This window comes from Odontomachus brunneus, unplaced genomic scaffold (assembly GCF_010583005.1).
Source record: "Odontomachus brunneus isolate Ranch 3 - 2012 unplaced genomic scaffold, Obru_v1 Obru_scaffold_001, whole genome shotgun sequence".
NCBI lineage: Eukaryota > Metazoa > Arthropoda > Insecta > Hymenoptera > Formicidae > Odontomachus > Odontomachus brunneus.
In genome coordinates, this window is record NW_022639451.1 from 6,514,839 (window position 1) to 6,533,908 (window position 19,070).

Genomic DNA, 19,070 nt, shown 5'->3' on the forward strand with positions numbered 1-19,070 from the left:
TTTTTTTCAAATCAAAATAGTGCAAAAGCACATGTCGAAAAAACACTTTATCGCGTTCCATTTTTCACAAAGCAAAAGAAATTGTTGTTTAGGAAAATAATTGTGTATGCTGACTGAATGTTATCGAGAAATGTCGAAATTAATCACAAACTACCTGTTTCGTTAGTAATGACTACTAGAACTGTTTGCATTGCCATCTAACATTTGCGGGCGGGAACTAAGTTAAGGTCCTAATAATAGCCGAGGAGAAACCGAACAACAGATGGATATCGTTTCCCTTCGCCCCCAAGGTGCGAAAGTGCAGGGACAATTTGGATCCGTAATATTGAAAATCGCGACGAGAGTCGCGTTTCGCTTGTTGGCGTCTTCGACTGCGCTTCGTCGGGGTCGAAGAGCGCTGATGAGCTCAGTAACTTCCAATATAACCTTGAGGAATTGATACTTGAAACTTGATGCCCGGAGCTTCCATTTCCCCGGGCACCGGGCGGAAGTATCGGCCCGAAGTGACAAGATATTTTGCACGAACACTTTGTGAGAGAGCAAAGAGAGGAAGTGCATCTTGACGGGGACTTTTATCTTGAGAGGTCTACTACCGACTACTCATGAAAGTGTATTAAAAGAAGACTATGAGGCGCAGACTATAATGAAGAGCGGTATACAAGCACAAGCATCGCTCGAAGACAATTAGGGATTACACTTTGAACAAGCGGCCCATCTGAATAAATCTAATATAAAAGAGTGAACAATTGGAATATAATTTCTTTCTTACTAAAGATTGAGGAAAAGAACATCTGATGCATTCCTGAAACATCCATTAGATATTTCACGAAGTTCCGTGATTACCGCGACAACAATGTGCTTCTGTACGTCACGAAGAAGAAGAATGAGGTCAAATGCTCTGACGAAACTCTCCTCCGCGACTCGTAATTACATCTCTGGTGAGAATTATTAGTGGGATCACAGAGAGACGCGCGATTGCAGGCGCGTATCGCGGGCGACCGTTTCGGAACAGCCCGACAACTGTCGGCGATTCGAGTTCCTAAGTACAGATGTTGTTTCTCGTTGATTACGGTGAGCCGCGCCGAAACGCCGTACTTTCTCTGGATTCAACGAAAAAGGAGTAATGGAAAACTAACTGCAACCTCGCCGCAGGCGCGGTATATCCGACGCGGCGGAGGGTCAGAGAGGAAAACGAGAGAAAGAGAGAGAGGAAGAGAAAGGGGAGGGAGAGAGAGAGAGAGAGAGAGACGCACAGAGGCACGGATATGTACGAAAGTTTCGCGAGAACCGTAAAGTGCCGCGAGTGCTCCGGGGCAGGGCGAACAATTTCGTCGGTTATAAAAGTAATGCGATATCGCGCACGCCGGAATACGGGAGCGTCCATTATGGAAAAAGCCGCGATGGCGGCGGAGAAGTAACGAAAAAAATTTACTGCCAAGCGAGACTAATCATTTAGGAACTTTTCGCGATGGTACCCGCGAGAATAGGGGTAGTTTCCGCGCGGCGGCGCGGATATATTTTTCAATATTCGCGCGAAATCACGGACGCGCGCGGCAGTAATAAAACGGGATGACGATGTCATCCCCCTCTTATCGAGAGGGTGTATAACAGCATCTGCGTCATTGCACTTCGATTTATGTGACACCTCCTCGGGACTTTACATTTCGATGAAGTCTATCCCGAAAAGAACGGCGGCTTCATGCCCGAAACGTCGTAAAACTTGCATGTCAAAAGCATCGCGAAAATATATACGAGCTCTTGGAAAGCGCAACGAGAAGTCCCGCCAGTTCTCCTCTGTGCGCAAAGCATTTTCGCGTGGACTCAGGGAAAAAAATATATAAGGCTGGCCTCAGCGACGCGTTTAATTTAGTGAAAATTAATTGTCTCAGAAGTAGTAGGAATTTATGACGGTGATGTGTATAGAGAAGAATTCTAGCGAGTATTTCTTTTTTTTCCGCATTTAAGATGCGTCTCAACAATGATATTTTTATCGCATTTTTGTCGCAATATCTTGGAACGCTTCAAATTTAATGTAAACTTCTAGAGAAGATATTTTAATATACACTGAACAAAAATATTTGAAAATGTATTTGCTAGATATAAACTTGATTCACAGAAACTTTAAATTTCACAAATAAATTTGTTTCAATGTATTTTTCTACTTTTCACGCTGAGAGAAGAGCTTTAGATCCCACAAATAAATTTTCAGATATTTTAGTGTATTTTTCTGCTTTTTACGCTGAGAGAAATTCAGCGTGCTATTATATACTAATTTTAGTTGCATCAGCAATGTTATATCTGCTGGTTTAATGAGCGTTTCATTACGGTAGACTTTCAATGATATCCCAAAGTGGTGCTTCAGGCAATAGTACTCGATGTGCAACCTGGACCAGCGTTATCAGCAAGGCGCATACACGAAAAAGAGACTTCCCAGTAGACACAAAGTATCATCCATATTACAATGTCAGCTCAATCATATAGTATATTATGTAACTGTTACTTTATTATATAACAAAGTAACAGTTACGTAATATACGATTAAGCTGACGTAACATCGATGATACTTTGTGTTTACTCAGTTTGTTACCAATACAGACCCAACCTTCAGAGAGCGATTTCCAGAAGTGGGAAAATTATTCTTCAAATTTTGGGAAAGTTACTGAGAAAACAGAAAAACATTCATTCAAAATGTGTTCCAAGCAATAATGCTCGGCGAAATCTGCAACCTGGACTAGTGTTGATCTATTTGGTCTATTCTTTTCGGCTACACTAATAAAATAAGTTAAAGTGAGATAAAATATATTTGTCTCACTCTAACTTATACAGACTTAATAATAATAGTATAATAATAATAATTAATAATATAGCGATTTCCAGAAGTGGGAAAATTATTCTTCAAATTTTGGGAAAGTTACTGAGAAAACAGAAAAACGTTCGTTCAAAATGTGTTCCAAGCAATAATGCTCGGCGAAATCTGCAACCTGGACTAGTGTTGATCTATTTGGTTTATTCTTTTTGGCTACACTAATAAAATAAGTTAAAGTGAGATAAAATATATTTGTCTCACTCTAACTTATACAGACTTAATAATAATAGTATAATAATAATAATTAATAATAGAGTGATTTTCTCGCGTATGCGCGCGGTATGTCCTAGTCGCGCATGTCTGGCCTTTCTAACCTAAGCAAGTGGCACGACACTTGCGGCACGAGATGAAATAATGAGTCCTTTGATCTCACGCTTTGTAAACAGAGAAGAAGAAGCGTCAATATGATTCGAGCTTTCCTCTCATTGACGTCCAACCGTAGATCACGACTGAAGGAGAATGGCGCGCTGGAGAGGAAGCGTTCCCCCCGCAAGTTGCATTCCAGACTTCATGTTCGTCGAGTGTGCACACCGTATGCCGGTCGCAATTAACGCCTGCGTCCGTCTAAACGGGCGTACCGCAGAATTCAACGGTATCAACAGCGGCGCGGCCCGCCAAGCCCGTATGGGCTTCTCTCCTGGCCGCAGACATCTATACTTACGGCAGACCGCTAATACCTGCTGCTCGCTGCGCTACAAATTGAAGTACACAACGTCGCGGTGCGAACGTTGAACGGCAGCCGACGGATGGCAGTCGTAGTGCGTCGGCATAACCACTTGCTAGCGGGTGTGTCATTAAAAGTTATTGCAAATAAAACGCGATAAATAGCACGTCGGCGATAATAGCCGTGAAGTCATCGACGCGCACGCGCGCGTGTACCGTTTCTTGTGTGCATAGGAAACACATCGAGGACGCGCCACTTCGCACATGGCCGGCCTCTATGCTGGTCGCGACAGATCTCCGTCGTTTCTCCGTTCGTCCTGCAATTACCAACCACGTGGTTAGCGGTCGATTCTCGGTCTGTCAGCGCGTTATTTCTGCGGGGACCGTTCGTTTTACACGTTCAGCTATTTAAACGCGCGTGTTCTCATTAGCGCGCAGAGGTTGATTTTTTCGTTCAGAATCGGTGTTTGTTGAATTACAATTGCTAATTGCAAAATTAGCACGGGACACCCCGATCGTCGACGAGTGCCAAATATCACTCGATTGAGCCGTAGGAAATTAGCACGCGGCGACTTGCAATTTTGTGATAAATGAATAAATAATAATGCTGCATGAAATGGGAAATGCAATTTCGATTAAAGCGACAGGAAATATAATTGAGAGAAATAATAAATTGCAAACGGTAATTATAAACTATAATAATAATAATTATAACAATAATTGATGATTTTAATTATATGTGAGTAATAAATAATAAATGTACTGACGTTAGAGACACATTTATATTGCCATGTGGTTTATCTTAAATTTTACAGTGTACGCTTCCGCAAATTTTGAAATACGATTACATTCTACGTTTATATCGCGAATTACTTTCTTGCACTTTAAAGATCGAATTCCGCGCCGTTGCGAGCGCTCGCGCTCGATAATGGATGACGTAATCGACTGCGGCAAATTACATTTTTCAGCGCACTAGAAACGCAAGAAGACACGGGAATGGAGGGCGCCATCAAGTGCCTCATAATTTCATATCGATCATGTTCACGCGATTTTTTTGCAACACCACGGTGAGAAATGACTCAACACTGTGCTTTCGAGGACATTTTCAAAGTCGCGCGCGTTACCGACAAGAGCGAAGCGTAAGATCGAATAGCGCACTGCCGTGTGGATATTTCTCGCGATATTAATCAAGTAATATCAAGCGCAACATTGATTCTTGGCGTATTCCCTTGTGTTTTGCGCGAAATTAAATTATTCCTATTATACATTTAGCTCGCGCGTTTCTCTGCCGCCCCGTCGCTACAAATAATTTTTCATTAAACTCGTCGCTTTGTGCCTTCATCTTCCCGCTCGTATTTTCGCTCGTATTTTCGCTCGTTTGATCTTCGGTATCCGAAGGATACCGAAGCAAGAACAACACGCTACCGATACCGGCCGAAATCGATACATACTTGCACGCTCCGTCCGCGCTCCGATTACAGCCACGTTTCTGCAGCCGACCTTCCGCGCGCACCATATGAAAATGAAAGCTTTCAACAAACCGGTTAGATCAAAGGAGAGGAGGTACGCTTCGCAAAATGTTCCAAGACGTTTATATTTGCGTCGACGTCGGCACATCGGCTCGCGTCCGCCCGCCAAATCGCTTTTCTCTGATTTCTCAGTTGAGTCACTTCGTAATTTTCGCATACGCTAAGCTTCAATAAAGTCGTAACACTCACCAGGCCAAAACTCACTGATCTTTCTAGTCGTTCGCATCGTGCTTGAGTTCCCAGGTAAACTTTCATGATTATTACGACGTGAGACAATCAGTGATAGAAACTTTACAACTTTCTTTAATTACACTAATGAAGCAAATATACTATATTGTAATAATTAACCATTCAATTTGTATTAATTGATTAACCCTCAGTTTTTGTTATAACTTATGCAACAGTGAAAGCTGCACTCAGATTACGTTCCACATGATATTTTGTTTTGAATAAAGAGGGTAGCCAAAATGTGCCTCATTTTGAGGCAGTAAAATCAATAGATGAAATGGGTAACGTTTTAAAGATCTCGCGCTCGATTCTTGACGGTATGCGAATAAGATACGCATGCGAAAATATATAGTTCACGTAACGTATACTGTAGATTTTCGCATGCGTATCTCATTCGCACACCGTCAAGAATCGGATCCCTCGACGAGCTGAAAATTTTGGTACCTATCTCAAGTTGATCCGATTTTTCGTTCCGGAAATACAGCGTTCCAAAAATCTGATTTCCGTTACAGTTTTTAATTTATAGAAAATGTTAGCGTTGGAATTTCGGAACGATTAAGGGCGCGTTGGAAAACTGAGAGTGCCTACTTTTCAAGAAAAAAATATATCATTTTGATAAAGTGCCAAATAGCTGTTGGAATTCCAACTGGAACATCTGGATTTTCGCTAACATTTTCTATAAATTAAAAACCGTAACGGAAATCAGATTTTTGAAACGCTGTATTTCCGGAACGAAAAATCGGATGAACTTGAGATAGGTACCAAAATTTTCAGCTTGTCGAGATCTTTAAAACGGTACCCATTTCATCTATTGATTTCACTGCCTCTATAGGCATTTGATCTCCCTCTTTCGATCATTCTCTTCTGCCTTTTGTTTCTCTCTTTCTGTGTCATCATTCTATGAGACAGGTATGACTGCCATGTGAGCTATTCACAATGAGATGCAATTCTTACAAATCGAGTAAATCGAGTAATAAAGTTGTCAAAATTATGCACACTTGTCTATCTGGTTTGATACATTATGGCTGTTGATTGTTCGGCTAATCTGTCATCCTGACAGCTTAGTCTGGCATATTGTATTATATTGTATGACCGAACATAATGATTAGAAGATGATTAGAAAAATTGAGTAAGTTCTAGCATAATAAAAATGCTCAGGCTTTATTGTTCTCTTTATTTTTTCTTTCCATCGATTTCCATTCTTGCTCGTGGAATTATGCGACAATCACAGAGAAAATTGCATGTGACTCACACACACTTGCGAACGAGACGTCGCTCGTGTTTCGCTGCGCTGTGTTGCGTGTTACAACGCACAGCTTGCAAGAGAACCGCGTGACTGAACTAAGGTGATTATATTTCCCAGCCCCGTATCCGGAGTAGTTCGTGAATGTGTCGAGTAGAGAAAGGTAGAGGGATAAAAAGTCATTACAAGTTACTTATATACTTTGAAAAATTACTGAAAAACAATAAAGTGCATGCAGCAGTAAAAAGTAATTGCTGCATGCAGTAAAAACATAACTATTGCTAAGATAGAACTATTGCTATTTTTATTTAAAATTGAAAAGAAGCAAAGCTACTGTGTTTATCAGAACTGTAAATCTTTTTGAAAAGATCTTTCTTTGTCAGAAGCATTTCAAAAGTTTTTTAAACCAGGACAGTTTGGTCGAATCTGGGACCGGAATAACATTCGAAAAATTTCGGAACTGTTCCGGGGAAAACGTCTGGTCATCTTACTGAACGCGATCGCGTGTTTAGAAAGTTCCTTAAGTACTGCCTAACTATGAGTACGTCGATCATACGATCGTGGTGAACGACGGCAACGATTTTCCAACGACGGGGAATTCGTTCCCGTCGGGAAAGATGCGCGACGAGCTCGCGACATCGGCTCGCGTCGTCGTTTCGCGGCCATAATGCGTTCTTGCTTCCGTCACGCAAGGATGTGTTCTGGATAATGTTGTTACGCGTCTGTGCATAAATCTTGGACGGTTACGCGCGTCCATCATAAATCATGGTCAAAGTACTGCACGCGGCTGAGCGATCGCTCAAGTATAGAGACTCGCGAAGATAAACTCCGCGGAATGGCGGTTGTTTCAATCTCTTGCGGGGCATCAATCAACTCTGAATTATATGTAATGGAAGATTGAAGGGTTCCGATGCGCGCTCAGGCTTCGGGAACGCAGATGGAGGTGGGAAACTTTGTCCCTCGGCTAACGTGCATTGGACCCGATGCCTTCGCCGAGAGTTTAACTCTCGTGTGTTAGTTTCCGAGGTGTTTCAGTCGGCCTTCTTCAATATCTCGCTCTCACGATGAAGTCTGCGATTTCAGCGACTTAACACTGTTATGTAAAAGCGAAAAAACTTTATAGACAACAAAATTTTTGGTCCTTCCCACTCGTGTTCGGTTGCCATTTGCGTTCCTTCCCGAAACACGCCTGATCGCGAGTTAGTAAAAAATTAGTAATTAAAATAAAATTGTTAGACAGAAAATGTTTTATTTAACAATTTCAAGTAGTTTTAACAATAAAGAAATTAAACTGACGTCTTTTTTTTCCTTTTTACTATTGCATGGAAGACAAAACAGAGATTGGAGTAAAATAAGTTTCTGGTAAAATATGAACGAATTTTCGGTTGAAATTATTAGAGTTCTGTTCAAGTTAACAAGATTTCTGGTTAACTTCAACAGAATTTTAATAACTTTAACGGAATTTCTGGTTTGTTTATATTTCACCAGAAATTTGATTAATCCAACCAAATCTTTCTTTCCGTGCATTTTCACTCGCTTTTTTGGTATACAGCTTATCGCCTCCCCCGCGACCGTAAATCAAATATTCGCATTTGTAAAACGAGTGAGAAAGGAAACAAAAAAAAACTCTGCAGTTTTGTTCCTTAACGTCTACTCCTTTTTGCTCTCGCGCAGCGTTCCCACATCATGGTAACACTTGCGAATTATTACGGACCTGCCCGCGGTTATTTTCCTTTAGCCTGCAACATGCAAGATAGCCGTATTATTACGCTGTTCCCAGTACATATTATTTCTGCAAATTACAACCGCGATTCCGCTGCGATCGTGGAAAAGCGATCGATATCTCCGCTCGCGGAAGTGCATACAACCCGATCGGTCATCGCTGACGATTTCTCTGCTCGCGCTCTCCCCTTCTCGTTCACCCTCTCTGTCGACCTCCTCCACCAGGATAATTGATGCCCGGTCTATTATCCTTGCGAATCACCGATGACTTCACTCTCGTAGTAAGACGACACGCACAATGGACGTCATCCTCCTCTTCCTCATCGTCGTATGTTGTCGTCGTCGTTGTCGGTGCTCGTCTATTTGCCGAGATTATTCATGAGGGACCATCTTTCTCTTTTGCAGAGGCCGAATGCTGCGTCGGCGAAGCCGCCAACGAGGCATGCTGGGAACCTTGTTACTGCGTCCTCCTGCAGGACGAGCAAACCCTCACGGCTTACAGAAGCGAGGACATGGCGGTGAGTATTTTTTCCCTAAAAGCCTTTCCGATTTTCTCCGGATTTATCCGTCCCGCGGCCATTCTGTTCTCTACTTTTCTGTTATCCATCTCTCTCTCTCTTTTTCTTTCGTACGACGTAGTAAGGCGCGTCGGATATACGACTTTAAACCGCTGCTGTTCGTTACACGTGCACTAAAAAACGGATTTTGTTATCGAAGCGAAAATTTGGTTGGTAAAATGGGATCGACACTAAATGCCGTAATCACAACCAATAAATTTCATTGCCGTTTTATGTGTTTTGCTTTTTCAATATTGCATGACACCAGTCTGTTAAAATAATACTTGATATCAATAAAAAACATGGTTGTGCCAATTAAATTGTATTTACTAAATATTTTAATTCCAAAATTGATCTTTTTAGTGTGCGCTTTCTCTTGATACACGTTTCGCAGTAAGATTCTAGGAGACGCTATGAACTATCTATTCTAGGGGATGCTATCAACGTTATCAACTGCGTTGATAAGATATCACCCAAAAAAAAAAAATTTTACGTACAAAGTGAATTTTCCTCTAACCCCATGTTCTAAAAGAAATATCTTACAGAAAGTATACACTGAGAAAAAAGACTGGTAATTATAACAAACTGCATTTAGTTATAGAAATTCGTTGAATCCTTAGTATCTAATACTAAATATTATAATAATTACCAAATATTTAATAGATCGGGAGTATGACGTAATTGCATTCACAGTAACATCAATTAAATAATTTAGTAATAGTTACTTAATGTTAAATATTTAATATGAAATATATTACAGTTATGAACAGATATTTGATAATTGTTATGAAATTGTTATATCCCATATAATAAAAGATTCAGTAGGTACGAGTTCTATTTTGTTACTAGTATAAGTATGTTTTGTTGCAGCACAACGAAAAATTTATTTATTTGCAGTTATTACATCGTTTCAATATCTATTATTACAGATGGTTGGTTGAACCTACCAAAAATGTTGTAACTATTACAAAATCGCTTATTTTGCTCAACTATTCAATAAGTTTTATTTACCAAATATATTCTGGAAGCAAATAAATTTTACTTCTGTCAAATAAATAATTTATTTTAATAAGTATTGCCATAGCTTTGGCCCGCTATATTTACGTCTACCATTTAGTAATAGTAACCAAATTTTAGTAATATTTACTAAATCTTTCTCAGTGTATTCATCTTTCATTAAAGGGAACCACTCATCGTGCATTTATGAGATATTATTCTAATTGTGTTCCTCTATATCAAGAGGAATATGTTTGAAGCACAATGTCGTCTTACATGCAGTACGAGAGACGCGAAGAACTATTGTTTCGCTGCGTACTGTCGTGTACGATTGAAACCAAGCGCCACGCTTAGAGCTTCCACCGTCAATTCACTGTCGACGTTTCAATCAAATTGAAATCGTCAAGCCAATGTCAGTTTGATATCATTTTGACGTTAATCAACGAGTCATTTTTCACTGGGTATATAGATGTCACAAACATGAAGTCTTAAATAGCTCAGTGGGAAGAGCGGTTGTCTGACAAGCGGGGAAGAACCTGGAGTTCGATCCCAGCCGAGTCTAATGTTTTTCATCTCATATGGTATTAAAGTGGACATCTACAGATATACACAAGCACTCCGGTCAAAGTTTTCTGATCTTTCTTTCGTGTAGGTGCGATAAAATTTATTAAATCCGAAGAAATATTTTTGAGTCAAAGTAATATATAAGAGAACATTTAGATTAAGAACAAATAGATTTGCACTGTACGTTCAATATGAAATTCCTCTATCTTTAAGAATTGTGTTTAAGATTATTTTTCTCTTGATTTCAAAGCAATCCTCTTGAGGCCATATATAAGAATAAAATTCTCTAAGATTTTGAGAATTCCACTCCTATTAAAATAATTTTTTTTTGGGTGATCACTAGTTTGTAAAAAAATGTGTGGTAAAATTCCAATTCGCATATAATCAAATAATTTGGTAAGTATTAGCAAATAATTTTAGCAAGACTTGGTATCTTTTATTAAGGCTTGGTAATTATTACTACTTTATGTGGTACGTATCACCAAGAAATTTGTTAAATAAAACTGTATTGTTTAATAATACTTTCCCCTAGACTGACACAATACCTTAGAATAGATCCAAATAGTTTGGTAATTATCAAACTATTTAGTAATTATTACCAAATTATTTAGTATTAATTAGCAAATCATTAGATCAACTAATTGAAGATTGATTTATTACTTATTTTGTAATTATTATCACGGCGATTATATTTGGTAATGACTACTATATTTGATTATCATTACCAAATATCTGTAGGGACTGAAACGTTTAACCAGATGTGCGCGCGCGTTTCTATCTATCACTAGACTTTTTTTTCTCAGTGTAGACCACGATGGGCAGAGAGTTTCGCGGAACTACACTGAGAGAAAAGACTGGTAACTATAACAAACTGCATTTAGTTACAGAAATTCATTGAATCCTTAGTAACTAATACTAAATATGATAATAATTACCAAATATTTAATAGATCGGGAATATGACGTAATTGCATTCACAGTAACATCAATTAAATAATTTAGTAATAGTTACTTAATGTTAAATATTTAATATGAAATATATTACAGTTATGAACAGATATTTGATAATTGTTATGAAATTGTTATATCCCATGTAATAAAGAATTCAGTAGGTACGAGTTCTATTTTGTTACCAATATAAGTATGTTTTGTTGCAGCACAAGGAAAAATTCATTCATTTGCAGCTATTACATCGTTTCACTATCTATTATTATAGATGGTTGGTTGAACCTACCAAAAATGTTGTAACTATTACAAAATCGTTTATTTTGCTCAACTATTCAATAAGTTTTATTTACCAAATATATTCTGGAAGAAAATAAATTTTATTTCTATCAAATAAATAATTTATTTTACAGAACTAAATTAATAAGTATTGCCATAGCTTTGGTCCGCTATATTTACGTCTACCATTTAGTAATAGTAACCAAATTTTGATAATATTTACTAAATTCTTCTCTCAGTGTAGTAATAGTCGCGAGGAACGAGAAAAACGATCGAACTTTCGCGCCGCGGCATCACCGCGCAGGCGAGAAACCGCGCGCGCAGTTTCAATTTCTTCGAAGACATTGTTTGCGGGGAGAGAATCGCCATCTCGTCTCGTTCTTTACGGGATATTCGCAAATTGGCGAACCCGTTCGGTTGAAACACCGCGGCGTGTAGGACGCCGACCTCTAATTCGATTAGAAAGTTTACACTCTCCGCTGACTGACGCGAGAGAGCGGAGATGCGCGAAGACTCCGCGGATCGCTGCGAATAATAACGTTACACGCGGATTATCCGCTGGATCGGCCAGTACGCGCTACCGGAGACCGCGTTCCTCGAAGAGAATCCGTGAAGAAAAAGAAAAGCGCAACGTTGGTAGCCGCCAACATGTTACAGCGCCGGCAGCAGCAGGCGACTCGAGATGTGCCGTTCGGTTTATTTCCGCACGTACAATAACGCACAACGTTGCGAATACACGCGTGCGCACTTTTTGCCGCGAACGAACCGTGAGTTGCGCGAATTCGGTCCCGTAATCCTCGCGGACGTATTTTTAGACGTATTTTCAACACTCGCGCCGCGATTGTCTGAATTCCGTCTGCGCGCGACATCTGCTCCCCGAGTGTTCCCGGAGAGGAGTCTGCTTCGAGTGTGATGACGACGAGAGTTGTCCGACGACGCCGTAAAATAGCCCGCAACGTCGTCGTTAAATATTATTTATACAAATAGTAAGGAGAGAGCGCGCACTCGACGTCTCTCTGTCGCTCGGCAAAGCGAGTAGGCAGCTATGTAGACGCGAGAGAACAGTTTCCGGCTCCTAGCGATGTACAAACACATAAAATGAGCCCGAGCTGTCAACAAAGTGACGAACTCGCCAATTACACGCGTTGCAAGCGATTGGACTTCTCTTCTGCGGCGGCAAAAGTTCGAGCGCGATGTTTTACGATCATGTAACGAAATTATGTAAACTACTTCGCGTGATCGATCAGCAACAAATGTTTAGAGTCTCGCGCTTCATATTCAGGTAAAATCACCTGAACTGCCATGAAAATGTTGATCTTGCAAATTACACGCGTTGCCAGCGACCGGACTTCTCCTCCGTGGCGGCAAAAATTCGAGCGTGATGTTTCACGATCATGTAACGAAATTATGTAAACTACTTCGCGTGATCGATCAGCGACGAATGTTTAGAGTCTTCCGTTTCGCATTTTCATGGCAGCTCGTGATATCGCACGAGCTGCCATGAAAATGTCGAAGTTGCAAATTACACATGTTGTAAGTAGTTGCGCTTCTCTCTTACGGCGGCAGAAATTCGAGCATAATTTTTTTTATACGAGTACAAAATGAAGTATCATCGCATTGGAAAAATTATGTTTATATTTGAAACTAAAATATTTGGCACATACGATTTGATGTTGACATTATTATGCTTTTTACTTGTGTCCAAAATAGGATGTATTAGTGAGAAAGCAAAACACCCAAGAGGCCCAGTTGAATTTTTTATTGTCAAAATATTTGGTTGATCCCATTTTAATCAAATTTTGATTTTTTGAGACACTAAATTCTCGCTTCGACAACGAAATCCTTTTTTCAGTGCGCAAGTTCGAGTGAATATTAAATTTTTCACTTCGTGTTGAACAAACTATTCGCCTCAATTAGATTTTTTATCGTTAATTTCTAATTGACGAGATGAGACTCGCTGGCGTAGTCGGAAAAATACACTGAAAAAAGGATTTAGTTGACGAAATCAGAATTTAGTTAAGATGGGATAAATCAAATGTTTGATAATTACAACCAAAAAATTCAATTGCCGCTATTTTGCTTTGCTCAGTGACTAGATAAATATATTAGAAAGTAAGGCAAAAAACGGCATTGAAATTTTTTGATTGTAATTACCAAACATTTGGTCGATCTTATTTTAACTAAATTTTGGTTCCGTCAAATTTTGTTTTCAGTATATAAAGACGCGGGCGAGAGATAACGGAAAACTCGTGTCTCGAAATCCCCTTGGTCCCTGTCCCATGTCTCTCTCTCTCTTTCTCTTTCATACCGTCGAGCCTCGGCTTCCCAATTTCTTTCTGCGGCCCTTCTATAACCCCTCACGATGTGAACCTCCGGCCGTTACTTCGAGGAGCGTATTATCTCTCCGGCACACGGCTCAAGAGCTGCTTTCCTCCGATCCGAGGCTTTCCCGCGCCAGCACGTTTACAGGGATTCTTCACGCGATCGATATTACCAGAGACGCTATTTCAAATATTAACGAATATTTACGACTGCGCTCGGCGATGCAGTGTCTGTGTGCGCGTCCATCCGCAGTATTTTGTAACGATAATAATATCCATCATAAAACCAGCACGCCGGATAATACATTCGCGACGAAACTATGCTAAGAAAGCACTTGCATGATCGTAATCGCATTTATGGATATGTGCTTTCGCGTACATTTTAAAGTAATCCTGATTCTTTGTTCTCCTCTTTCTCGACAAATAGAATTTAGCTCCAAATACCGTTCCGATTCTAAACAGTCCAAAGTAAACTTACACGACACATAAAACTACAAGTCCGTCTCAAACACTGTCTTAAATTGCCATAAAAATAAAAACTGTAATATTTCTTATTAATTTTAGTGAGTTTTATTTAATTAGTAAAATTTTAGATTGCCTTAAACAGACTTAAAAGACGCGGAGAAGATGCACAAAGTATGTTTTTTTTCTTTTTTCAAGCTTGATACTTTTCAAGAAATGAAAAGGAGGAAACAAAAAGGAGCGTATCCTTTTGCTTTATGCTTTCTGTAAAGTTTGCACGAAGATTTTGGAAGCACCTGACCTACCAACTGCGGACACATCTCGTGTTGTTCTGTCGTTTTAATTTCACGATAGCATTCTTTAGCTGACATAAGCGGTAGTCATCATGCATTTAAAGTCGTCTGAAACTCCCGCGGAATTTACCACGTGAAGCACTCCTACTCGTATTTCGCGCGAGAGAGCTTCACGAAGTTATTCGTGTATACAAGGCAACCGTTCCGGAGAGTGCCTCGAGTAGTTCTTCCCTTGTGAAAAGGGATTTTTCTCGGTAACGACGTCGGCGACGCGGCTTTTCACGAGCGCCATCAGCGCCTTGCCTGCTTTCGTATTTTCAGTTTGTACGACAAATTAAATAAACCGTTTTTATTAAATGTTTCTGTGTATTTTCGGTTCAAAATGTGTTCACGATCGGAGTTATTCTTCTGTCTGGAAATTATTTTAACTTTAATTTCGTTATCATCTCTCTTTGATTTGATCTGAAACTAGATTAAACTCACCTGGCCGGGTTACACCCAAAAAAAATAATTTTAATAGAAGTGAAATTCTCTAATGCGTAGTCTACAATGGCAATACGAGTAGTAGTAATAAATAAGCAGTAAGTAAATGGACCAATCACAATTGATTATTTTTGAATCGTGAGAATGGAATTGGTCAATTTGTTTACTGTTTATTTCTTACTACTACTTCTACTGCCATTGTAGATGACGCATTAATCTTAGAGGATTTTACTCTTATATGTGGCCTCAAGAGGATTGCTTTGAAATCAAGAGAAAAATAATCTTAAACACAATTCTTAAAGATAAAGGAATTTCATATTGAATGTACAGTGCAAATCTATTTGTTCTTAATCTAAATTTCCTCTTATACAGGGTGTCCCGAAACTATTGGATGTTATTTTAATAGCAGATTCTTTAGAATATTTTAAACGAAAACTCATACAAAAATGTCGAGGCTATAATAGTTTTCAAACGGGAAGCGATTATATTTCACCAATAACAGGGTTGAGATTTCGCGCGCTGAGGCACGTGGAAATGATAAGTGATAAAGTTGCTCCTATGAATGTCACTTTTTTTACGATATCATGATTATTGTATAAATTTACAATAACATTGTCATAATATGTTTTGCTGCTTCTCTACGCATTGCATTACTATATTTTTTATATGAATAACAGTTGTAAGATATCTTAAATATGATTCAAGTATAAATGACATTTCAACTTAATCTGTCAAAGTATCGATCAATTATTACCATGAAGGCGTCCACTATTCTATACTGCGTGTGGCATCTTTATCACTTGTCATTTCGGCGTACCTGAGCGCGCGAAATCTCATCCTTGTTATTGGTGAAATATAATCGCTTCCTGTTTGAAAACTATTATAGCCTCGACATTTTTGTACCGAAGTTTTCGTTTTAAAATGTTCTAAAGAATCTGCCATTAAAATAACATCCGGTAGTTTCGGGACACCCTGTATATTACTTTAACTCAATAATATTTCTTCGGATTTAATAAATTTTATCGCGTCCACACGAAAGAAAGATCAGAAAACTTTGACCGAGAGGTGCTTGTGTGTATCCATAGATATCCACTTTTAATGCCATATGAGATGAAAAATATCAGACTCGGTTAAGATCGAACCTAGGTTCTTCCCGCTTGTCAGACAACCGCTCTTCCCACTGAGCTATTTAAGACTTCATGTTTGTGACATCTATATACCCAGTGAAAAATGACGAACTAGTGATCACCCAAAAAAAAATTATTTTAATAGAAGTGGAATTCTCAAAATCTTAGAGAATTTTATTCTTATATATGGCCTCAAGAGGATTGCTTTGAAATCAAGAGAAAAATAATCTTAAACACAATTCTTAAAGATAGAGGAATTTCATATTGAATGTACAGTGCAAATCTATTTGTTCTTAATCTAAATGTTCTCTTATATATTACTTCGACTCAAAAATATTTCTTCGGAAATAAATTTTAATAAATTTTATCGCATCCACACGAAAGAAAGATCAGAAAACTTTGACCGGGGTGCTTGTGTGTATCTGTAGATGTCCACTTTAATACCATATGAGATGAAAAACATTAGACTCGGCTGGGATCGAACTCCAGGTTCTTCCCCGCTTGTCAGACAACCGCTCTTCCCACTGAGCTATTTAAGACTTCATGTTTGTGACATCTATATACCCAGTGAAAAATGACGAACTAGTGATCACCCAAAAAAAAATTATTTTAATAGAAGTGGAATTCTCAAAATCTTAGAGAATTTTATTCTTATATATGGCCTCAAGAGGATTGCTTTGAAATCAAGAGAAAAATAATCTTAAACACAATTCTTAAAGATAGAGGAATTTCATATTGAATGTACAGTGCAAATCTATTTGTTCTTAATCTAAATGTTCTCTTATATATTACTTCGACTCAAAAATATTTCTTCGGAAATAAATTTTAATAAATTTTATCGCATCCACACGAAAGAAAGATCAGAAAACTTTGACCGGGGTGCTTGTGTGTATCTGTAGATGTCCACTTTAATACCATATGAGATGAAAAACATTAGACTCGGCTGGGATCGAACTCCAGGTTCTTCCCCGCTTGTCAGACAACCGCTCTTCCCACTGAGCTATTTAAGACTTTATGTTTGTGACATCTATATACCCAGTGAAAAATGATTCGTTGATTAACGTCAAAATGATATCAAACTGACGTTGGCTTGACGATTTCAATTTGATTGAAACGTCGACAGTGAATTGACGGTGGAAGCTCTAAGCGTGGCGCTTGGTTTCAATCGTACACGACAGTACGCAGCGAAACAATAGTTCTTCGCGTCTCTCGTACTGCATGTAAAACGACATTGTGCTTCAAATTAACATATTCCTCTTGATATAGAGAAACACAATTAGAATAATATCTCATAAATGCACGATGAGCAAAGTTCCCTTTGATGAAAGATGAATATGCTTTCTGTAAGATATTTCTTTTAGAACATGGGGTTAGAGGAAAATTCACTTTGTACATAGAATACTTTTTTTTGGATGTATGACAAAGTGTCAAAGAGTGAAATCAAGAGGAGAAGATGAGGTGACCAGGTTTCATGTAGCCTATGTTTTCTTGAGAGTAACTATGCAAAATTCGATACAGATCGGTCGAAGAGTTTAGGAGTTAATAGAGAGAACATACGTGCAGAAATTTTCTTTTATATGTAAAGACAAACGCGACTAGACCGCGAACGAACGAGAGGTGCTGGAGGCATCGCAAGAAGCGACGATCGAATACGGGAATGAAACGGACAGCGCGATGGACGGTTTTCTCGTTATTGACGACGCGTGTTTCGGGATCAGCAGTTGAATGCGATTCTCAGCTCAGCTTTCAGAGATTGGATCGAACGTGAATACGCGATTGCACGCGTGTCGCGCCGAACGGCCAAGTCGTCGCTATTGTAACGCGAAACCCGCGCGTTTACGCCGCCGTGTGCAACGTCAGGGAACCGGAACTCGCCGAGTAAATCCATTCAATGGACCGTTCCCGCGAAGCTGTCCTTCTCGTTTAGCCAGAAGTAATCCCCCGGAGTTGGCCTTTAACCCTAGAGAAACTCCCGTGATACGCGTCGTCGGATTAGTTTATTTCAATGTCAGCATATCGCATCGCGCCGGGCGAACTTGTTTTCGCGAATGTTGCGCTTCTATTGTTTCAGGCAGGGCTATTACACTTCGCAATCTCTCGTCGCTGACTCGACGACAATCGTCGCGACCTTTTACCGCGCGATTTTTTTCCGTGCAAATGAACTCGGGATGATTCGATGAGGGATCTTCTTCTGTTAAATCAGGCTGTATCGTCAAATCAAGTTGCGTCGGTAGTAATTACACAAAAGATCCGCGCATTTCCGAATATTGTAAAATGAACGCGTGCACTTTGCATCTCATTGCGTTTTCAACATAGATTAATGTCCACTTCAACGCAAACATAATTGATGTCTCTTACGCCCGATCTACAATAGATGGAGTAAGAAATAGGAGTAAGACGTAATGGAAATAATTTATTTCGCTTACTTCAATAAAAGTTTGCCCGTCTACATCACATTAAGTAAGCCTGAATTAAGTAGTAAGAGCTGGAGTAAGAAGCTGAAGTAAGGGAATAAGCGAAATAAATTATTTCCATTTCTAACAGTAAGAATTGAAGAGGCAAATAAGGAGTACAGCACGGATGTTTTAGTGCTATTAAATACTAATATTATATAATATTAATATGATAGTGGGAGGATAATTATGTTCAGCATGTCAAACGCACGTATCGAAATTTTTCTTCGATTAACGTACGCGGCGAATCTACCTTTCATACTTAGACCGATCCTTGAGTCCCAATTTTATATATATATATATATATATATATATATATATATATATATATATATATATA

The 19,070-nt window shown here is 39.1% G+C and overlaps 1 protein-coding gene across 6 annotated transcripts in view; it reads left to right on the forward strand.

Annotated features, from left to right (window-relative positions):
- Positions 1 to 19,070, forward strand: part of LOC116853897 (probable Ras GTPase-activating protein) — a 552,848-nt gene that overhangs the window by 271,058 nt on the left and 262,720 nt on the right. For all 6 annotated transcript variants that reach the window (XM_032835276.1, XM_032835285.1, XM_032835239.1 and 3 more), the window contains one exon: positions 8,657 to 8,769. In XM_032835276.1, the coding sequence (XP_032691167.1) occupies positions 8,657 to 8,769 (113 nt within the window). The remainder of the gene's footprint in view (positions 1 to 8,656; positions 8,770 to 19,070) is intronic.